This window comes from Aethalodelphis obliquidens, unplaced genomic scaffold (genome assembly GCF_003676395.1).
Source record: "Aethalodelphis obliquidens isolate GAN/ISIS:26980383/991018 unplaced genomic scaffold, ASM367639v1 scaffold1, whole genome shotgun sequence".
NCBI classification, from domain to species: Eukaryota; Metazoa; Chordata; class Mammalia; order Artiodactyla; family Delphinidae; genus Aethalodelphis; species Aethalodelphis obliquidens.
Window position 1 is genome coordinate 71,870,561 of NW_020837945.1, and position 23,725 is coordinate 71,894,285.

The 23,725-nt window shown below is 38.9% G+C and overlaps 1 protein-coding gene across 5 annotated transcripts; it reads right to left on the reverse strand.

The window, feature by feature from the left end:
* Positions 1-9,440: 9,440 nt before the first annotated feature.
* On the reverse strand, positions 9,441-23,685 carry WDR53 (WD repeat domain 53). 5 transcript variants are annotated; one of them, XM_027107896.1, is made up of 4 exons: positions 23,523-23,672; positions 17,884-18,379; positions 10,050-10,224; positions 9,601-9,950 (listed from the first exon to the last, which is right to left on the reverse strand). In XM_027107896.1, exons 2-4 carry the CDS (start codon positions 18,361-18,363, stop codon positions 9,628-9,630), a joined length of 978 nt encoding a protein of 325 aa, XP_026963697.1. In that variant the 5' UTR covers positions 18,364-18,379; positions 23,523-23,672; the 3' UTR covers positions 9,601-9,627. The 5 variants fall into 5 exon arrangements, with proteins under 5 accessions (XP_026963690.1, XP_026963697.1, XP_026963713.1 ...); XM_027107889.1 differs by having other exon boundaries at positions 9,441-10,224; XM_027107923.1 differs by lacking the exon at positions 9,601-9,950 and having other exon boundaries at positions 10,052-10,224; positions 17,859-18,379.
* Between the last annotated feature and the right edge of the window lie 40 nt (positions 23,686-23,725).

Below are 23,725 nucleotides of genomic sequence, written 5' to 3' on the forward strand. Positions count from 1 at the left end.
GGTAATTTGATAGGGATTGCATTGAATCTGTAGATTGCTTTGGGTAGTATAGTCATTTTCACAATATTGATTCTTCCAATCCAAGAACATGGTATATCTCTCCATCTGTTGCTATAATCTTTAATTTTTTTCATCAGTGTCTTATAGTTTTCTGCATACAGGTCTTTTTTCTCCCTAGATAGGTTTATTCCTAGGTATTCTATTATTTTTGTTGCAATAGTAAATGGGAGTGTTTCCTTAATTTCTCTTTCAGATTTTTCATCATTAGTATATAGGAATGCAAGAGATTTCTGTGCATTAATTTTGTATCTTGCAACTTTACCAAATTCATTGATTAGCTCTAGTAGTTTTCTGGTGGCATCTTTAGGATTCTCTATGTATAGTAACATGTCATCTGCAAACAGTGACAGTTTTACTTCTTCTTTTCCAATTTTTATTCATTTTATTTCTTTTCCTTCTCTGATTGCTGTGGCTAGGACTTCCAAAACTATATTGAATAGTAGTGGTGAGAGTGGACATCCTTGTCTTGTTCCTGATCTTAGAGGAAATGCTTCCAGTTTTTCACCATTGAGAATGATGCTGGCTGTGGGTTTGTTGTATATGCCCTTTCTTATGTTGAGGTAGGTTCCCTCTATGCCCACTTTCTGGAGAGTTTTTATCATAAATGGGTGTTGAATTTTGTCAAAAGCTTTTTCTGCATCTATTGAGATGATCATATGGTTTTTATTCTTCAATTTGTTAATATGGTGTATCACATGGATTGATTTGAGTATACTGAAGAATCCTTGCATCCCTGGGATAAATTCCACTTGATCATGGTGTATGATCCTTTTAATGTGTTGTTGGATTCTGTTTGCTAGTATTTTGTTGAGGATTTTTGCATCTGTATTCATGAGTGATATTGGTCTGTAATTTTCTTTTTTTGTAGTATCTTTCTCTGGTTTTGGTATCAGGATGATGGTCACCTCATAGAATGAGTTTGGGAGTGTTCCTTCTTCTGCAAGTTATTGGAAAAGTTTGAGAAGGGTGAGTGTTAGCTCTTCTCTAAATGTTTGATAGAATTCACCTGTGAAGTCTTCTGGTCCTGGGCTTTTGTTTGCTGGAAGATTTTTAACCACAGTTTCAATTTCATTACTTGTGATTGGTCTGTTCATATTTTCTATTTCTTCCTGGTTCAGTCTTGGAAGGTAATACCTTTCTAAGAATTTGTCCATTTCTTCCAGGTTGTCCATTTTATAGGAATAGAGTTGCTTGTAGTAATCTTAGGATGCTTTGTATTTCTGTGATGTCTGTTGTAACTTCTCCTTTTTCATTTCTAATTTTATTGAGTCCTCTCCCTCTTTTTATTGATGAGTCTGGCTAATGGTTTATCAATTTTATCTTCTCAAAGAACCAGCTTTTAGTTTTATTGATCTTTGCTATTGTTTTGTTTCTGTTTCATTTATTTCTGTTCCGATCTTTATGATTTCTGCTAACTTTGGGTTTTGTTTGTTCTTCTTTCTCTAGTTAGATGTAAGGTTAGATGTTTATTTGAGATTGTTCTTGTTTCTTAAGGTAGGCTTGTATTGCTATAAACTTCCTTCTTAGAACTGCTTTTGCTGCATCCCATAGGTTTTGGATCATCGTGTTTTCACTCATTTGTCTCTAGGTATTTTTTGATTTCCTCTTTCATTTCTTCAGTGATCACTTGGTTATTTAGTAACATATCATTTAGCCTCCACGTGTTTGTTTTTAACGTTTTTTCCCCTGTAATTGATTTCTCATCTCATAGCGTTGTGATCAGAAATGATGCTTGATATGATTTCAATTTTCTTAAATTTATTGTGGCTTGATTTGTGACCCAAGATGTGATCTATCTTGGAGAATGTTCTGTGCGTACTTGAGAAGAAAGTGTAATGTGCTGTTTTTGGATGGAATGTCCTATAAATATCAATTAAATCTATCTGGTCTATTGTGTCACTTAAAGCTTCTGTTTCTTTATTTATTTTCATTTTGGATGATCTGTCCATTGGTGTAAGTGAGGTTTTAAATTCCCCCACTATTACTGTGTTACTTTCGATTTCTTCTTTTATAGCTGTTAGCAGTTGCCTTATGTATCGAGGTGCTCCTATGTTGGGTGCATATATATTTATAATTGTTATATCTTCTTCTTGGATTGATATCTTGATCATTATGTACTGCCCTTCCTTGTTCTCTCATAACATTCTTTATTTTAAAGTCTATTTTATCTGATATGAGTATTGCTACCCCAGCTTTCTTTTGATTCCCATTTGCATGGAATATCTTTTTCCATGCCCTCACTTTCGGTCTGTATGTGTCCCTAGGTCTGAAGTGGGTCTCTTGTAGACAGCATATATATGGGTCTTGTTTTTGTATCCATTCAGCAAGCCTGTGTCTTTTGGTTGGAGCATTTAATCCATTCACGTTTAAGGTAATTATCGATATATATGTTCCTATGACCATTTTCTTAATTGTTTTGGGTTTGTTTTTGTAAGTCCTTTTCTTTTGTATTTCCTACTTAGAGAAGTTCCTTTAGCATTTGTTGTAGAGGTGGTTTGGTGGTGCTGAATTCTCTTAGCTTTTGCTTGTCTGTAAAGCTTTTGATTTCTCCATCAAATCTGAATGAGGTCCTTGTAGGGTAGAGTCATCTTGGTTGTAGGTTTTTCCCTTTCATCACTTTAAATATGTCATGCCACTCCCTTCTGGCTTGTAGAGTTTCTGCTGAGAAATCAGCTGTTAACCTTATGGGAGTTCCATAACTCCCATATTTGTTATTTGTCGTTTTTCCTTTGCTGCTTTCAGTAATTTTTCTTTGTCTTTAATTTTTGCCAATTTGATTACTATGTGTCTCGGTGTGTTTCTCCTTGGGTTTCTCCTGCTTGGGACCCTCTGCACTTCCTCCACTTGAGTGGCTATTTCCTTTCCCATGTTAGGGAATTTTTCGACTATTAATCTCTTCAAATATTTTCTCGGGTCGTTTCTCTCTCTCCTCCTTCTGGGACCCCTATAATGCAAATGTTGTCGAGTTTAGTGTTGTCCCAGAGGTCTCTTAGGCTGTCTTCATTTCTTTTCATTCTTTTTTCTTTATTCTGTTCAGCAGCAGTGAATTCCACCATTCTGTCTTCCAGGTCACTTATCCGTTCTTCTGCCTCAGTTATTCTGCTATTGATACCTTCTAGTGTATTTTTCATTTCAATTATTGTATTGTTCATCTCTGTTTATTTGTTCTTTAATTCTTCTAGCTCTTTGTTAAACATTTCTTGCATCTTCTCGATTTTTGCCTCTATTCTTTTTCCAAGGTCCTGGATCATCTTCAGTATCATTATTCTGAATTCTTTTTCTGGAAGGTTGCCTATCTCCACTTCATTTAGTTGTTTTTCTGGGGTTTTATCTTGTTCCTTCATCTGGTACATAGCCCTCTGCCTTTTCATCTTTTCTTTTTGTGAATGTGGTTTTTGTTCCACAGGCTGCAGGATTGTAGTTCTTCTTCTGCTGTCTGCCCTCTGTGTGGAAGCTTTTAAATTCGATGGAGTCCCACTGTCTTTTCTTTTGTTGTTTGTGGTTTTGGTCCAAAAAACCATTGTGAATACTGATATTGAGGAGCTTCCTCCCTCCTGTTGAGGAGGTCTTATGTTTAAATCTTTATGGTTTCAGGTCTTATGTTTAAGTCTTTCAAGTTAATTTCAAGTTGGTTTTTGTGAGTAGTGTAAGACAGGGGTAAAATTTCATTTTTCTGCATGTGGTTATCCAGGTTTCCCAACACCATTTGCTGAAGAAACTATCCTATCCCAACCTGATGTTCCTGGCTCACTTATCAAGTAATAGCTGACCATATATGTGGGAGTTTAATTCTGCACTATTTTCTTCCATTGGTCTGTGTGTCCATTTTTATGCCAGTACCATACTCGTTTAATTACTATAGCTTTGTTGTGTAGTCCCATATCAGGATGTGTGGTGGCTTTGTTTTTGTTTCTCAAGATTGCCTTAGCTATTTGGGTTTTTTTGTGGTGCCATACACATCTTAGGATTATTTTTTCTCTATTTGAAAAATGCCATTGGAATTTTGATAGGGATTACATTGAATCTACAGATGGCTGTGTGTAGCATGTTCATTTTAACAATATTAACTCTTCCATTCCATGCGGACATGTGTCCTTCCATTTGTTTGTCTTCTTCGATTTCTTTAAGCAAGGTCTTGTAGTTTTCATTTTACAGATCTTTCACTTTTTTGGTTTATTGATTCTTAGGTATTTTATTGTTTTGTTTTGCTTTTTTTTTTTCTGTATGCGGGCCTCTCACTGTTGTGGCCTCTCCCGTTGCGGAGCACAGGCTCCGGACACGCAGGCCCAGCAGCCATGGCTCACGGGCCCAGCCGCTCCACGGCATGTGGGATCTTCCCAGACTGGGGCACGAACCCGTGTCCCCTGCATCGGCAGGCGGACTCTCAACCACTGCGCCACCAGGGAAGCCCCATTTTATTGTTTTGATCCTATTGTGAATGGGATAGTTTTATTCCTTTTCAGATGTTTCACTATTGGTGTATAGAAAAGCAACTCATTTCTGTGTATTCATTTTATACACTTCAACTTTACTGATTTTATTGAGTAGAATCAACAGTCTTTTAGTTGAGACTTTTATATCTTAATTTTTAATAAAATATTAACATTTGCATTTATCTAGCCACACATTGGTTTGTAACATGTTTAACCATCTTGTTCATAACAGAAAAATGCATTCAATTTTCAGGTTGCTACCTATTTGTGATCTGTTGTGTCAACATTTATAAGTCAGTAAGAATTGGGGGTTTTTTGGGTTTTGTTTTTTGGCTACGTTCGGTCTTTGTTGCTGCACGCAGGCTCTCTAGTTGTGGCAAGTGGGGGCTACTCTTCGTTACATTGCGCGGGCTTCTCATTGCGGTGGCTTCTCTTGTTGCGGGTGTGGGCTTCAGGAGTTGTAGCATGTGGGCTCAGTAGTTGCGGCACACAGACCCTAGAGAACATTGGCTTCAGTAGTTGCAACACGTGGGCTCAGTAGTTGTGCATGGGCTCAGTAGTTGTGGTTCTTGGGCTCTAGAGTGCAGGCTCAGTAGTTGTGGTGCATGTGCTTAGTTGCTCTGCAGCGTGTGGGATCTTCCCGTACGAGGGATTGAACCCATGTCCCCTGAATTGGCAGGCAGATTCTTAACCACTGTGCCACCAGGGAAGTCCCAATAAGAATTGTTTTTATTGATACTTGATCACTGCATGCTCTGGTTGCTTCTTCATTCATTGCCTAGAATGATTATAGGAAAATCATGCTCAAGTGAACTTTGGGTCACTCTCCTCAAGCGTTTTTTATGGCTATAGAGAAGACGACCTGATGGAGGCTCTATTAAACCCCAGCCCAGTCCTTTCCTCCACCAAGGATACGAGGGTATGGCAGGGGCTCTCTCCAGGTATATGAGGGTTGTTCTGAATTTCTCCCATGTCCTCTACTGGGCCTAGATTAAATCCTGTTCCTCTAGTTGGAGTATGGCCCAGGTGGTTGTGGTGATAGGGTATTTTGTTCACTCCAGTTGAGACTCATGTCCTCACTCTTCAACAATGTCCCTTTTGCCTGAAAACTTAGTCTCTAAAATGAACCTTAGCCCAGAGGAAGGGGCAGTGTTCCCCACTGGGGATGTGCCACGGGAAGAGGGTTGGCTACAAGGGACACCTATCTCTGTTCAGACCCCAGACTAAGCCACAAGGTCCTTCTTGTTCCCTCTCATTTCCATAAGCCCTGCCCATGGCTGAGGGACCCATCTTCTGAAGTTCTGGCTGCCACCCTCTCTCACCACCAGACTTTAGTGCAGTAAGGATGATATTAGTCACAATTGGCTAGCTAAGGGCAAGAATGTGAATTATTGCTAAGTTTCTTGGGTATGAGATCAGTACTATGGTTATATATAAAAGTATCCTTTTTAGGAGATGCATGCTGATGTATTTTGAGGTCAAGTGTCATGGTACCTCACTTTCAAATAGTTCAGAAAACCAAATACACACACACAGCACATGTGCAGTATAGTACTCTGTTTTTCATTAATTCTTTGCTTGTAAATAGGAAAACTGAGGTCATGGGAGAGCTATTCATAGGCTAAGGCATCAGGATTATACATAATTCTGCCAGAGGGTGATTGATTAATCCTGAAGGTATTTCTGCTCTTGGAAGGGAGAAGTAACTGGGTGGGCACTGCATCAGCCTCAGGATTGTCTATCCTGGACCACAACTGATTGTAATTTGGAGAGAACATCAAATGTGAAATGATGAGCATGTCTGGGTGTTTGTGAATTGAGCACTGGTTGGGAGAGCCATGTTTAGTCCTGATAGCTGGTGTTAAAAATAACCTGAAGCATAACAAAGAAAGGGTTCAATCTGGTTGCCAGGCAACACTGCTACTAGCTCCCTTCAGGTTGACCTTTATTGTTATTTTGTTCTATCCACATCTATCACATTTTCACCTTCTGGACCTCCCTTGATTCATCTAAGGTTTAATGATTTTTTTTGTGTGAGCTGGGTGGTTCAGGTCAGGCCAAACCACAAGCTCTGAAACTCAAAAGGCAGATCCTTGCCCCCAAGCATCTTACACTCTAATAAAGTATAAAGGTAAGTATACAATTATGTTCCTTTAACATAATCCTTTACTATTTGTAACTTATATCTACAAAGATCCTTTTACCAAATAAAGTAACATTTACAGGTTCCAGGGATTAGAACCTGAATCTTTGGGGCACATTTTCAGCCTTCTATAGATTGGGGACATTGGATGCCCACTTCTAAAGCGAGGCCACTTAAGTTCTTACTCAGTTATCTGAGGGGCCAGCTGACTAATCGAGCTAAGAATATTCAAAATAGTATCCTGGGAGTTCCCTGGCAGTCCACTGGTTAAGACTCTGTGCTTCCACTGCAGGGGGTGCAGGTTCAATCCCTGGCCAGGGAACTAAGATCCTGCATGCTGCATGGTGTGGTAAAAAACAAACACCCCCCCCCCAAAAAAAACCCCAAAACCAAAATTCTCTGTAAGCCCAGGCTGAGGCACTTTATTTTGCTTACTTTACCATTCTTCAAACTCTCATTAACTAAAGTAATCTGGGTGTATCTTATTGTTTGAAAATTGAAAGTCAAACTGTAGTAAAATGGCTGACCCAAGAAGGGTTCATTTTGCATATAATTTTCACACTGTAAATCTGCCAAAATCTCAATTGTTGGTTGTAGATCTTCGGGGACTATTAGTTCAGCCCATACTCCCCTTCCCTGAGAACTATCTCCCCACCTATGGGGGCCCCATTGGCAATGTTGATACTAAATGACAACACCCCCCTGATCAGAGCTGACTGGATCAGAGCTAGGCACTTGACGAAGTTAGACCAATCAGATTCTCTTCAGGGCCCTGGAACTTAGACACTACTCAGTTTCTGGAATTGAAATGGGTTGCTGATGTAGCCCTGGAAGGCCATCTTTTGTCAGGTGAAAGCCACTATGCAGAAAGAAGCAGAGACACGTGACCACAGGAACTGAGAGAGACAGAAAGGGTAGCTGCTCTGGTTTTTGATGGCTTCCCTGGTTAGAGATTTCCCTGGTTAGAAACGTAGAGCCAAGCGACATTTCTGTTCTGGGTTGAGAGAATTCTGCTCCTCCACTCCCCATAGTAAATTTCCCTTTTTGCTTAGGCAGTCTGAGTGGGTATCTGTTATTAGCAACAAAAAGAAGTTTAAAACTAATGTTTCAATCCTGGTTAGGGGGAGGGAGAGGGAAGGACTGGGAGTTTAGGGTTGCAAACTATTACATTTAGCATGGATAAACAATAAGGTCCTACTGTGTAGCACAGGAAACTATACTCAATATCCTGTGATAAACCATAATGGAAAAGAATATAAAAAAATGTATGTATGTGTATAACTGAGTCACTTTGCTGTACAGCAGAGACTAGCACAACACTAAATCAACTATACTTCAATTAAAAAAAAAAATCAATCCTGGTTTAAATACTTCTTACCTTGTTCCCATAACATTATTCAGGCTCAATAGCTAAGATGATGCTGTACTTGGGTAATTTTTCAAAAGATTCCTCTAAATCTCCAGCGATTGCCCATGATAATGAGTCTTTACTGACATTTTAATAAATATTAGAATCACTGGATAAACACAGTATTATGACAATGTTTTCATTTCATAAAACAGTGGCATGGAAAGGACCTTAGGGGATGTCTAATTCAACCCTTCGCTTTCAAGAAAGGAGATCAAGGCCCAGAATGGCCAAGAACTTTGCCCATTGCTGGGATTAGAAACTTGTTTCTGTCAATACTCAGGCCAAGGTCCTTGTCAATGAATTTTTTAGGGCCAAGATGGTATTCTCCTTGCTTTAAATTTTAAGTGAGATCACTAAACAATATTTACTGACCACCCACTTAATTGGTCAGGACACTTTTAGTCACAAGTTAAAAAAAAAGGCTCCAGAAATAACTTGTTTCAGGCATGGCTGGTTCCAGGCTCAACATTACTGTGAGGATTCTCTCACTCCATCCCTAGGAAAGACTTTTCACAGGTGAGGCACCTATAAGACTCACATCCTTTCAGCTTAGCTACCTCAGCAGTACAAGCCTGATTATCCTTGGACTTCTCAGTTACATGAGCCAATAAATTCCTTTTTATTCCCTTAAGTCAATTTGAGTTTGGTTTCTGTCATCTGCAGCAAACATTCTGACTAAAATTGAGCTTATCAAAGAGTTCTCCACAAACAAGGATAATGGTAACCAACAATCAGAATCTCTCTTTAAACCTTTGAATATGAGAGTAGGCAATTTAAGCAGAAGCTGAAAGAACATGCAGAGAAATCAGCAATCCAGGGCACGATGAAAAGAAAACTTACTCTCTACACAGTCTTGGCTTCTCTTCTCTACCTCTTCTATCTACCTTACATCTTCTGCTTAGTCAGTTTCTGCTTATTCATAACTTCAGCTTATTCTTGGTCCCATCAGCACCACAGCCTGGATTGCTTCGTAATATCCTAAACTGATTTGACCTGGAACACTTTTCTTAGAAATGGCAAAAGGTGATTGTCAGCAAAGCCTTCTGGGCTTTACATAGAACAAGCAAGAACAGGTTTCCTCTTTCAACTTGGTAAAGTTCCTCATGACATCCTAGGATCAGAAACTACTAATGTTATAACTAATGTGGTGACCATATTTGGATCAGGATGTGGGCTTCCCTATGGCAGGAGGCTTGACAAGACAATGAAGATCCTTTGCAGGTAAGTAATCGTGCCTGCAATTTTCTTGGATCCTCAGGTTACTTAACATCTCTGAGTCTTGATTCCTGTGGCAAAAAATGAACAAAGTAACCCACTTCACTGATTTGGAATAAGAAAGGAAACATGTAAAATGGCTGGTACACAATCAGTACTCAGTGAATATTATTTCTCATTCTCCAAATTTTAATATGTCATTTACTATAACAAGTGTTACCCAATTATCTCCTTTTGCTCAAATGTTTTAAAATTTATATGATGGAATGGTATTATTTCCACATATGACAAATAGTCCAAACAAAGAATCAGGATTTTTTTTAACCCATAAAAAGTTCTGCAGTTTTTCAAATGTTTTATTGGATTTAAAATTCTTTTAAAGGATATACAGATATACAATTAGTTTGATCAGCTACCAATATATTTTGGTATCCCTTTATTTTTGTACTCAAGAGCCAGTTCACTTTTTCTCCATGTTCAATACTTAACTTTGGTAAAATTTTGCCATGTTCGTCTTCACCTGCTGCTGAAGCATGAGTGTTTCCACCCTGCTTGGTATAAGCTGCCCTTTTGGTTTTCTTCTTGTGGGTATGTTTTATAGGACTCTTCTGTTTTTTCTCAACTTCACTGCTTACATCCCACAACATTATCTTCCCATCATTCCCTCCAGTAAGCAGCAAATAGGATTCTGGCAGAAAGCAGACATGGGATACCCCTAAGGTGTGGCCCTTAAATCCCAGTTCCTGTTCACACTTGACTCCCATCACCCTAAAGATTCGAATCTTACCATCTTCTGCACCACAACTAAAAATATTGCCACATGATGCCACAGACACAGAGTGGGCTAGGGCAGGGTTTAGAAGCTGACCAGGTGATTGTGGGTCTTCCATTTCTTCTGTATCATCCTCCTGCAAATTTGTAATCCAGAGTGGCCGGGCTTTCTGAAGGTTCCACAGCATCACCTTTAAATAAGAGGAAGTTACATAGTTACGATTCTAGTCAGTTTGTTTAACTAACATGCTTATTCCACTTCTAACAAAATCATCAAAGTAGTCTGAGAATGATTACTAGGATACATTTCCAGCAATATTAAAAAAAAAATTCAGATGGCACCACGACATGCCAGTGGGATGCAACCCTGGTGCCAAAACTAGAATGCCAGTGGGCAGTAAGGAAGATAGAATTTAGAAAACAAGATCCTGAGTAACTTTTGATTAACAAACCCATTAAAGTGTAATCCAAATTCTTAAGCAGATGCCAGTTTCTTTGAGTCATTCTACCCTGATCTCTGCAGGTAAAATTGAAGATTATGAAATTTATTAATTTTCGTCTATGCTTGTTAAAGTAAAAATACCTATCAACTAAATAAACTAAACTAGAATACCACTGAAATCATTTTTATCTGGAATGCTTTTCCTTTCCTTTCACATTACCCAAATTACTCATCCTAGGGGCAGAGCTCAAATTGTGTCCCTCTAGGAAGGCTTTCCCAACTATTCCAGCCCCCTTCTCTCTTTCCCATATTTAATCCCTGTTCTATTAATTGACATATACTACTAGCTTTTCAGTTTCTTGAGATTTAATTCATCTTTGCTAATGCCTAGCATAGTACCTGGAGAAAAGAGCAGAAATTCTAAACAAGTCTGTTGACTAATTTGACATCCTGGTATACTTATCTTTTTTTTTTTTTTTAACATCTTTATTGGGATATAATTGCTTTACAATGGTGTGTTACTTTCTGCTTTATAACAAAGTGAATCAGTTATACGTATACATATGTTCCCATATCTCTTCCCTCTTGTGTCTCCTTCCCTCCCACCCCTCCAGGCGGTCACAAAGCACTGAGCTGATATCCCTGTGCTATGCAGCTGCTTCCCACTAGCTATCTACCTTACGTTTGTTAGTGTATATATGTCCATGCCTCTCTCTCGCTTCGTCACAGCTCACCCTTCCCCCTCCCCATATCCCCAAGTCCATTCTCCAGTAGGTCTATGTCTTTATTCCTGTCTTACCCCTAGGTTCTTCATGACATTTTTTTTTCTTAAATTCCATATATATGTGTTAGCATACGGTATTTGTCTTTCTCTTTCTGACTTACTTCACTCTGTATGACAGACTCTAGATCTATCCACCTCATTACAAATAGCTCAATTTCGTTTCTTTTCATAGCTGAGTAATATTCCATTGTATATATGTGCCACATCTTCTTTAGCCATTCATCCGATGATGGGCACTTAAGTTGTTTCCATCTCCGGGCTATTGTAAATAGAGCTGCAATGAACATTTTGGTACGTGACTCTTTTTGAATTTTGGTTTTCTCAGGGTATATGCCCAGTAGTGGGATTGCTGGGTCATATGGTAGTTCTATTTGTAGTTTTTTAAGGAACCTCCATACTGTTCTCCATAGTGGCTGAACCAATTCACATTCCCACCAGCAGTGCAAGAGTGTTCCCTTTTCTCCACACCCTCTCCAGCATTTATTGTTTCTAGATGTTTTTTTCTTTAAATATATTTATTTATTTATTTGGTTGCACTAGGTCTTAGTTGTGGCAGACGGGCTCCTTAGTTGTGGCTCCAGGGCTCCTTAGCTGCAGCACGTGGGCTCATTAGTTGTGGCACGCAAGCTCCCTAGTTGCATCATGCATGTGGAATCTAGTTCCCTGTCCAGGGATAGAACCCAGGCCCCCTGCATTGGGAGCGCAGAGTCCTATCCACTGCGCCACCAGGGAAGTCCTCTAGATGTTTTGATGATGGCCATTCTGACCGGTGTGAGATGATATCTCATTGTAGTTTTGATTTGCATTTCTCTAATGATTAATGTTGAGCATTGTTTCATGGGTTTGTTGGCAGTCTGTATATCTTCTTTGGAGAAATGTCTATTTAGGTCTTCTGCCCATTTTTGGATTGGGTTGTTTGTTTTTTTGTTATTGAGCTGCATGAGCTGCTTGTAAATTTTGGAAATTAATCCTTTGTCAGTTGCTTCATTTGCAAATATTTTCTCCCATTCTGAGGGTTGTCTTTTGGTCTTGTTTATGGTTTCCTTTGCTGTGCAAAAGCTTTGAAGTTTCATTAGGTCCCATTTGTTTATTTTTGTTTTTATTTCCATTTCTCTAGGAGGTGGGTCAAAAAGGATCTTTCTGTGATTTATGTCATAGAGTGTTCTGCCTATGTTTTCCTCTAAGAGTTTGATAGTTTCTGGCCTTACATTTAGGTCTTTAATCCATTTTGAGCTTATTTTTGTGTATGGTGTTAGGGAGTGATCTAATCTCATACTTTTACATGTACCTGTCCAGTTTTCCTAGCACCACTTATTGAAAAGGCTGTCCTTTCTCCACTGTACATTCATGCCTCCTTTATCAAAGATAAGGTGACCATATGTGTGTTGGTTTATCTCTGGGCTTTCTATCCTGTTCCATTGATCTATCTTTCTGTTTTTGTGCCAGTACCATACTGTCTTGATTACTGTAGCTTTGTAGTATAGTCTGAAGTCAGGGAGCCTGATTCCTCCAGCTCCGTTTTTCGTTCTCAAGATTGCTTTGGCTGTTCGGGGTCTTTTATGTTTCCATACAAATTGTGAAATTTTTTGTTCTAGTTCTGTGAAAAATGCCAGTGGTAGTTTGATAGGGATTGCATTGAATCTATAGATTCCTTTGGGTAGTAGAGTCATTTTCACAATGTTGATTCTTCCAATCCAAGAACATGGTATATCTCTCCATCTATTTGTATCATATTTCATTTCTTTCATCAGTGTCTTATAATTTTCTGCATACAGGTCTTTTGTCTCCTTAGGTAGGTTTATTCCTAGATATTTTATTCTTTTTGTTGCAGTGGTAAATGGGAGTGTTTTCTTGATTTCACTTTCAGATTTTTCATCACTAGTGTATAGGAATGCCAGGGATTTCTGTGCATTAAGTTTGTATCCTGCTACTTTACCAAATTCATTGATTAGCTCTAGTAGTTTTCTGGTAGCATCTTTAGGATTCTCTATGTATAGTATCATGTCATCTGCAAACAGTGACAGCTTTACTTCTTCTTTTCCGATTTGGATTCCTTTTATTTCCTTTTCTTCTCTGATTGCTGTGGCTAAAACTTCCAAAACTATGTTGAATAAGAGTGGTGAGAGTGGGCAACCTTATCTTGTTCCTGATCTTAGTGGAAATGCTTTCAGTTTTTCACCATTGAGAATGATGTTGGCTGTGGGCTTGTCATATATGGCCTTTATTATGTTGAGGAAAGTTCCGTCTATGCCTACTTTCTGCAGGGTTTTTATCATAAATGGGTGTTGAATTTTGTCAAAAGCTTTCTCTGCATCTATTGAGATGATCATATGGTTTTTCTCCTTCAATTTGTTAATATGGTTTATCACATTGATAGATTTGCGTATATTGAAGAATCCTTGCATTCCTAGAATAAACCCCACTTGATCATGGTGTATGATCCTTTTAATGTGCTGTTGGACTCTGTTTGCTAGTACTTTGTTGAGGATTTTTGCATCTATGTTCATCAGTGATATTGGCCTGTAGTTTTCTTTCTTTTTGACATCCTTGTCTGGTTTTGGTATCAAGGTGATGGTGGCCTCGTAGAAGGAATTTGGGAGTGTTCCTCCCTCTGCTATATTTTGGAAGAGTTTGAGAAGGATAGGTGTTAGCTCTTCTCTAAATGTTTGATAGAATTCGCCTGTGAAGCCATCTGGTCCTGGGCTTTTGTTTTTTGGAAGATTTTTAATCACAGTTTCAACTTTACTTAGTTTTTTGTTCTTGGTCCCTACCATGATCTTGGACCTACTAAGCGAATTTAAATTAAATGCTAATTAAAAACTGATTAAAACAAAACAATAAACTCTGTGAACTGATTTTACTCTATTATCTAGCAATTTTCTTCCCGTAGCAACCAATTTGAAAAAGAAAATATTCTTCATACTTTCAGAGAAAACAGACAGCTGTATTTTACCCCCTAGTACTATCCCTGAATTATTACTCACAATTTAAAATGGACACTAGGATAAGCATGACCTTCTTTAGTCAAAAGCACAGATCTGAATTGACAAGATTACTACTGTTGATTATATTAAGGATTTGGTTTTCTATTCAAGGTAACTTCCTTTAACTCGGCCTACTTTCAAAAGAAGCAACATCTAGTAACACTTATATTCTGCTTATACTAGGGAAAACACTGAAAATCTCTTTGGATTGGATTTATAACATTATACCAAGAGGCCACCAATTGTTATACATATGGGTGAAGCCAAAATACTAATAAATTGAAATAAAGTAAAATTTTAAAAATAAGAAAATATAACAAAAATGAATGAGTAATAAAACTTGAGGGAATTCCCTAGTGGCACAGTGGTTAAGAATCCACCTGCCAATGCAGGGGATGTGGGTTTGATCCCTGTTCCGGGAAGATCCCACATGCCACGGAACAACTAAGCCCGTGCACCACAACTACTGAGCCTGCACTCTAGAGTCTATGCGCCACGACTACTGTAGCCCGCGCTCCGCAACAAGAGAAGCAACCACAATGAGAAGCCCCGCACACTGCAACCAACAGTAGCCCCTACTCACTGCAACTAGGGAAAGCCCGTGTGCAGCAACGAAGCCCCAATGCAGCCAAAAAAAAAAAAAAAAACTTGACATGGCAACAATCTCTATAAAAAACCTGAACACAAGGAAAATGGACATTCCAAAATATACTAGCTTAACTGTATGGCAGGTATCCCCAAATTCTTTTTCACATAGCCCCATAATGCCTGGATTATATTTTCTGCCCTAAGACATCCAAACATGAACTACACCCAAAGTGTTTTCAGCAGCTTAAACATTTTTGTATTTACTTAAATCATCTAAACGTGTTAATAGCCATTTCAAATTGTACCAACCCAGCAGTCATTTCCAAGTGTTGAAGATTCCCAAATTGTTCCTGCCTGGACATTCCCTTTGTACTTCCTTACTCTTCCCAACTGCCCAAGAGTCCAAGGTATCTCACAATTTCTCAACCACCTGATCAAGCAGTATCACCCTAAGCAAGAGAGGTAAGGAAAAGAATATTAAAGAAAATTGATTTGAAGGAAAAGTATACAAGTGTTCAGGGCTTAAGGTCCAATAAAACGTCAAAGGGAGAGAAAGTGGACAACTGGCAAATGTTCAGAAGTGAATGCAAGCATATCAAAGTGACCCTGCTCAAAAATTTCTCCTACAAAAACATTCCTTTCCACATAAAAGATTCATTTTCAAGGGGGTAAAAAAAAAGGCTCCTCTACTGTCCCAGTCCTTAAGTTCTGTACTAGAGATCTTTCAAACTCCAGAAAGAACAAATCTTTGAACCATTTATTTTCAAATGTGGAAATGAGAGAGAAAGAAAACCAATCTGTATGCTACAGAAATTCATGATGGCTTCAAATTTCCAAAGGTCCTTATAAGAAAAAACTATATTTGAGTGGTGGTACACATGTATTTGTTTAATGTTATTTTTTATACCTTATACATATATTATGACTATTATTTTGGGCCTATTTAATAAAAGATTAAGCAGTCTCAAGTGTCTTAATAAATCATACTTCATTCTTAAGGTCCCTGCCTCTTTCAGTAAGCATTGCCTATTTAATTTTATTTTTTATTTATAAAATTTTATTTATTTATTTATGGCTGCATTGGGTCTTTGTTGCTGCACACGGGTTTTCTCTAGTTGCGGTGAGTGGGGGCTGCTCTTCGTTGCAGTGCGTGGGCTTCTCATTGCAGTGGCTTCTCTTCTTGCAGAGCACAGGCTCTAGGCACACGGGCTCAGTAGTTGTGGCTCTTGGGCTCTAGAGCGCAGGTTCAGCAGTTGTGGCGCATGTGCTTAGTTGTTCCATGGCATGTGGGATCTTCCTGGACCAGGGCTCAAACCCATGTCCCCTGCATTGGCAGGCGGATTCTTAACCACTGTACCACCAAGGAAGCCCGCACTGCCTATTTAAACCTATCTAAATCAAAGGGTATAATTTTTATAACTTGTATAATAACAAAGATAGGTGTGTTGAACCCATCTATTTTATGTGGCAATAATTCAATTCCTGCCTTGAGATAAAACACACTTGTTCAGAGAGAAATAACTCATCATTAATCTGTTAAGAACTCCCTTCCACTATTATGCCTACATTCTTGGACTCCCCCATAGACTAGCTATTCTTAAGGTTTAGAAAAATACCAGATAACCAGGTTTTAAGAAATACTGATAAATTGGAAGAAATTATAGTTTCAACTTCAGTTAAAGAAGTAATTTTTTAAAAGCCTGGCTGTATTATCTTAGCCACTGTTGTTACATCACAACCCAATGCAGAAGTTAATCTACAGTGTATTTTTAGCAATTCTTGACAGTCAAATCAAAATGCAATTACCAAAAAAAAAGAAAAAAAAAAGAAAAGAAATTACCTAAGCCTTCTTCTCACAAAACATTTATTTCCTATCCTGTTCTCTAGCAGCTGCCTGCCACTAAACATTCTCATCTAGAACTGGAGGTAAAATGGTAAATTCTGGGTGCCTGCTTCTTATCTAATCTGTGATTGCTGCACACCTAATTGTTTATTGCCATGCCTAGTAGTTAATGAACCAGTGATTGAAAACTGGTATAGCTTAAGGATGAAAGAATGACTAGTCAAAGAGACACTGTACAATCTGCCTACTTAAAACAGATATCTGACTGGTTGTGTAGGTCTTTCTGCCCAACCAAGTAAGCAATTATCTCCACTAGGACAGAAAATGTAGGAGGTTTATTAAAGTTTTGGACAAGACCTAGGAGAAAAGGAGTTTAGAGGTTATGGGGTCACTAAGCCTTGTAGGTATAAATGATTCTCAATAGAGGCACTACAAATTTTTGGTCGGACAATTCTTTATTGTTTAGGGGCTGCCCCAGCACTGCAGGACAACTACCAATTCTTCCTACTAAATGCCAATAGTTTCGGGGGAGGGGCTGGCAGTCATAGTGACAACAACTAAAATTAGCCTCATTATTTCTAAATTATAAGGAGGTGTGGAGGGTAGAGGAGGGAATGGTAAAGACCACTGGCCAAGAAGTGGCCACAAGTCTTAGAAGATACTAATATATAGTTGGGAATGTAGATTAAATGCCTAGAACAGTGCTGGGGGAGCCCCTAAACAATAAAGCAGTGGGAAGTAGTAAATGTAAAGCAGTGGGAAGTAGTAAATGCTCACCAAAGAGAAGCCATGACTATTCTCACTCCAGTGATTTTTAGAGTAAAAACAATAATAGATCCAGGCCCTCCAACTTTTGTTTTTTTAAACAACAGACTTTGTAGAGAGTGGGTGATAAACTCTGACTTTAGCATGACTTTGTTTAAACAGATGTTTAGAATCAAATATTTGAATTCTCATGTTTTAGGAATGTCTTAAAGCATAGAGAAAGGAACAGTAAAAGATTAATAATTACTCTGTGAATCAAATCTACTAAACTTTGTCAAGTTAGCATTAAACATGCAGTAGAAGTAAAGCTTATGGTTCATAAAATACATAAGACATGTTAGTAGAGAATAGAAAATGGAAAGATATATTTAGCCCAATTAATAATTTGATTCTGTTACCAAATTGCATCTAGAAATTACCCAAGTACTCTCTGCAAGACATCACCTGCATATCCAGTCCACATGACACCAGGCTCTGAGGTCTTTGAGGCCGAAAAGCTACAGAAGAACAGATATTGGAATGTCTCTTCAGTGATCTGCTAACTTTCTTATTTTCCAAGTCTAGGATTTTGATTGTTCCGGAGTCATCAGCAGAAGCCAGAAGGTTTTCAGTTTCATTCAGTGAAACACAGTTGATTTCTTCTTCATTCGCATGAAAATCGTCCAAGGATCCTTTGAGAGACCTGACATCCAGTATGCTAATGGTTTCTCCATGCGAGGCATAGAGCTTGGTGGGGCAGGAGGGAGCGAATAAGACACTGGTAACATCGTCTGCCCCTTGGAAGCGTGTGTGTCCTAATGGAGTCCCATCTTCACCCCAAACCATGAGATCTCCACCTTCTGCTCCAGAAGCCACTAGCCCTTCTTGACTTGCATTCAGGCAGAGAACAGGAGAAAAATGTCCACCAGTCCACTTGACTGCCATAATGGCTCAGGTGACTCTGTGAAGAAGGGGGAAAAATTATAATCTCGTGTTTTATCTGAGAACTTCACGAGAGACATATTCAATAAGCAGTATTTCATTTAAATATTAAAAGACATCGAAAAAACTCAATCAATAAAAAAAGACATTTGAAGATCAAGCCTACAAAGCCTAGTTGAACACAAGATTGTGGTGCACCTGGCTGGCACATGCCTACATGGGCTTTCCTTGCAATCAGGGGCACAGGTAAGCCTGGTCCTCCAGCCTTTGATGTGAGGCTCACATAAGAATAAACAATAAATATATTTATTTTAAATTAAGAAAAATCCTTTTGAAGAAAGGGCTGCACAATCATCAGGTTATATCCTTTATCTGAATAATGTTTATAGAGAATGAGCCCTGGAACTAGACTCTCTGGGTTTGAATAGCTCTATTACCTATCAGCTGGGCAACTTTGGGCACATTACTGAATCTCTCTATAATTCACTTTCATTCTCGATAAAATGGGGGTAATAATAACATCCATTTCACAGGATCAGATCGGATTAAATGACATAATAAATGTCAAGCACATATAACAGTGCCTGGTACATAATGAGGGCTCAACAAATATTACCACTGTCACTTTTCTTACTTTTATTAGGCTAGTCAAAGTGGCATCATATATACTACACAAATGGTCCTCAAAGTGTAGTCTCCAGGAGCATTAGCACCACCTAGGAACTTGTTAGAAATATAAATTGTTGGACCCCACTCTAGACCCACTGAATCAAAACTCTGGGGTTGGCACCCAGCAATGTGCTTTTTGTTTTGTTTCGTTTTGTTTTGTTTTTGCAGTACGCGGGCCCCTCACTGCTGCGGCCTCTCCCGTTGCGGAGCACAGGTTCCGGACGCACAGGCTCAGCGGCCATGGCTAACGCACCCAGCCGCTCCACGGCATGTGGGATCTTCCCGGACCGGGGCACGAACCCGTGTCCCCTGCAACGGCAGGAGGACTCTCAACCACTGCGCCACCAGAGAAGCCCCCAGCAATGTGTTTTAACAAGCCCTCCAGGTGATTCTGATGTATGCTAGAATTTGAGAACCTGTACTACACCAGTAATCATCAGGGGAACTGGTTAAAAATGCAAACCCTTGGGTCTTACCATCGGAGACTAATTCAGTACATTATTTAATTTTATTCTCAAAACAACACTTCTGATTGGTAAATATTATTCCATTTTACAGGTAATAAAACTGAGTCTCAGAAATGTTAAATAATTTTCCCAAAGTCACCTGGCTCTTAGGATTTGTACTTGGGATCTAATATAAAGGGATCCTAAACTTCTAAACAATGAAGACCTTTTTCCAACAATTCTACTTGACAACAGGTTTAACTTGTTAGTATTCTTTGAAAGTGCAGAAAACGATTATTAGAAAGCTGCTAATAATTCATTACTGCTTCTAAATATATTCACATATTTTTAATCACATTATCACCTACTTGAACTTATATAACAGTAGTACTTATGTGCAAAATTTAGTTTCCTGAACGCTAGGCAGCCTGTACCTATAATTGTAACTGCCACATAATACTACCCCCTCTCGTAACTACCTCCTGTGCAAAGCGAAAAAGGAAATAGGGGCAATTTCTACAACTCTAAGTGGTCAAAAGGAAGCAAACAAATCTATCTAGATAAATTTAATTTTTCATTCCACAAGACAAGGGAGAATTTATCTAGTAAGAAACTGCCATAGTTGCTTTACTATTTTCAGATACAATACCTGAATTTAGTTCAATTGTACAGAGGTAAATTTCCTAAAATTGTTTTGAAAATAATTTTAAAATAATCTGGTGATCTGCCTAAAATTTCTATTCCCAACACAAAGGTTATTTCCTCCACTTTTAGCCACACACACATACAAAATCACTAACTAGACTGCAAAAAATCACCAATCTAATAGTAATCGAAGTAACAGAAACAAGATCACAAAATCAGCAATTTTCATACAGATAAAATGGAAAAAAGACAAAAAGATACATTTTTAAATTTCAGCAGAAGCACTCAATTAGTAAACAGAGGAAACTAATTAAATAGAGACTGAAACAAGTTTTAAAGGAGAGGTTTGGAGAGGAAATAACTCAAAGGGAGATAAAGACAGGGAACTCTGGTGGTTTGATTTTTGCCAACAGGTACTGAAATAGTTAAATAACAAAGACTTTTGCCAAATGTTCCAGATAAACCAAGGAAAAAGGACACTTAACACAATTTAAAATGAAAGGTATTAATATTATTTAGGCTTAGAAACTGTCATTTGTGGTGACTATTGACTTATATGATAAATACAATATCCTACCTTAAAATATGAAATTTGAATTAATCACTGAAAAGTTACAAATAGTTTTATTTAACTCTGTCATGAATCTTTAGGGTATTGACCACTTATTTCCTAAGTCAGAGTTTTAATTTTTCTACAGTGAATTAACTTTAAAGTCCAGAAGTCTGCCCCCTACAGCTTTAGGATTTTGTGTCCATATAGGTTTTGGATCCCTGTTGGGATATATTAGGTTTTTGCTAAGACAAGAATGAGGCAGGGTTTCTAGTACTTCTATTTCTCCATCACTAATCTACTCACAAGGGACCTAAGTAAATGCTGACTAGCAGACAAAAGTTTTAGCAGGTTTTCTTCCTAATATAACTCTTTTCCAGAAAAGATTAACTCAATTTTAAAGATACATTTGGTTAAACTCCACCCCAAAGTGTGAGAAGTTAGGCAATAAATGAATTTTGTATTTAAAGAGACTATTATAGACAACACCACAGTTCCTGTAAATTTTTCCATAATGGAAGCAGTAGTAACTCTTGGACTATTACTCTCACAAGTCCAAGGTCAGCTCTACCTTAACCTCTATGCACCAGAGTAAAGAGCAAATTAAACTTCTAATCTCTACACCACATGGATGATATTCACCGATCACCTAGCTAGTCAGAAAAATTAAAATAGAGACCTATTATGTGGAACGTTAGGAAAAAGAGTTGGGAAAGCCCCAGAAATCCATACATTCTGAGGCTTTTAATTTTATCATGCAGAGTATTGATCAGGGATTCAACGAGAGCCCCCCAGATCACCTGTTTACTTAGTCTACAAAATTAAAATTATTTGTTATTATTTGAAACACATTCGAAGATCACCATCAAAAAGTGTTAAACAATCAGACTGCTGCGGTACGAGGTAGCGGGAAAAATTAACTACATATGGGTTAAATCAAAATAATCTTTCAGAAATGAGTTGGCAAGCCACTGTTTCTTGTTTTTCCTTTTACTGGGACTGGAAAGCCTACCTGGAAATAGCTAAGTGCCACTATCTCCACACTCAGGTATCAAGTCAACTAGCTTTTCTCTTAGGTAGATGACTAAAGGGTCAAGCACGGTAATTAATCATATCCCAGTGTGAATTAGTTTAATTAGATACTGGATTCCTTCCTTCTTACACCTAATGAGATCATGGAGTGAGAGGGGGCGAGGAAGGTGGGGTACTATGAGAACATTTTTATAAAGGGTGCAGTGCAAAGACGGAAGTTCTAAACAGTGAGAGGGCAGAAAAAGGGTACTGAACATGGCGGAGGGGACATGATCAGGAGGGTGATGAGCAGGCAAGAAAGAAAAGGAGGTAGTGATAAAGGAAATCTTTTCCTACTTTGAAATCCTACCTGGGCCACTTGGGGGGTACTTTGCCTCAAAAAGTCACCTGAGTGGACAAGATGTGCCAGAATTATTTCATCAGATCCTTCAAAGGCTCTACCTCACACCATGGCAGACAGGATAGAGGGCAATGTCTTTAATAACTGAATGCTCTCTACTCTAAACACTTACTCCTGTCATACATCCATGTATCCATTTGTCCTTTTCAAGTGTCTGTGCCTTTAAAGCTATTCATTCTGTCTGTTCTTTGTTCCCTTCTTGGATGGACTGACTCTACTTATCCTTGAAGCTGTAAAAGAAACTTCAGTGCCTTTCCAGACAAATCTCGGACCGTCTTCCTTTGATGGCTGAAAGCTGAAAAATGAATAATAAATAAAACTCCGAAGCCTGAGATCTAAATAATGTGATAGTCACTATCACTGTAATAAGTATAGGTCAACTTTTCTTGACATGTTTGAGTTTTCCAAAGTTGGTCTCGATGTGGAGAAGCTAGACAGCAACCGAAGTGGCTGAAGGGCTGGGTACTGGCACTAGTAAGAATGAAAAGAATCTGGGTTACTAAGCTTGGAGGAAAAAACATCTGGGAAGAAGGGACTGGCAAGTAATAACCAAACACCACCCATCAGAGAGTAGAGATGGTAGGTGCTGTTCTTTTGTTTTTACTGGAGAACAAGAAATTGACTATACACAGCAAGGGAGCTTTTGGAAAGATTCCTTACTACGTAAAGGCAAGACAGTGGAATTGACTACTAAAGGAATCTGTGAAACCTATTATTATAATAATTATCTCATAGTTGTTTAGAGAGTTATATAAACACCCCTGTAAAGGGCCTCAGTAGGTTGCCTGGCTTACATGATAGATATTATTTTCTCGTACCAAGCATTCTTTAAAGGCTGTCAGAAAACGTTCTGGCCACCTAGGAAAACGCAATATGACTAAATAATGCTGAAACTTTCCCTTCCAAGAAGCCTTCTATAATTATAGCCTCCATGTCATTCTCCCTATTGGAATGTCTCATTAGTTAAAAACACACTGCTTTAATTCGCCTACCAATCGTGAGTTAGTAGGAAAGACTAGGAAAAGCCACATTTTGTCCAAAAGAATGTAGCACTTAATAAGCACTTAAACGGCACTTTAAGGTTATCCAAACACTGGGGGGTGGGGGGGGTGGGGAAGGTGTTCAAATGTGGCGACCTCACATGCTGTATATACGCTGGGACACACGTTCTGATAAGCACTGATACTAAGAGAGAACAAGAGGGCCTGACCAGAAAAACACGACCTCACCTGCCGAAGGACTGACTAATAAGGAGAGGGAAATTTCATGCGTTAGATTGGAAAGGTGAAGCAGGGACCCAAATGACTCAGCGAAAACTTATAGGAAAAGTGGTCCAGAAAAGCCGACGCGAAACCACTAGATTAAAAAAGAGAAAAGGCACCGGATGATAGCCCGGAACCCACCGGCGACAGCCTCATACCTGCGCTTCCAGCTTCTCTCCTAGGCGCCTGGTGATGACCTCACCCGTGGGCGCCCAATCCCATCTAGCGTAGTGGGGGGAGGCGCCTCAGCCAAACAGTCACATCCGGGGCCGAGAGGAACCGCGCGAGCTGGGCGTGCGCCCTTGCTTCGTGCCCTCAACCCGCATGGCGGAGGCACGGGCGCGCCGCCGGGAGGCCGTGC

Excerpts from the sequence above, each read along its gene's own strand:
- WDR53 (XM_027107889.1), bottom strand. The coding sequence starts at position 18,363 with ATGGCAGTCAAGTGGACTGGTGGACATTTTTCTCCTGTTCTCTGCCTG. Across the intron at positions 10,225-17,883 it reads CATGTGGACTGGATATGCAG|GTGATGCTGTGGAACCTTCA; the intron begins GTGATGTCTTGC and ends TCTTATTTAAAG.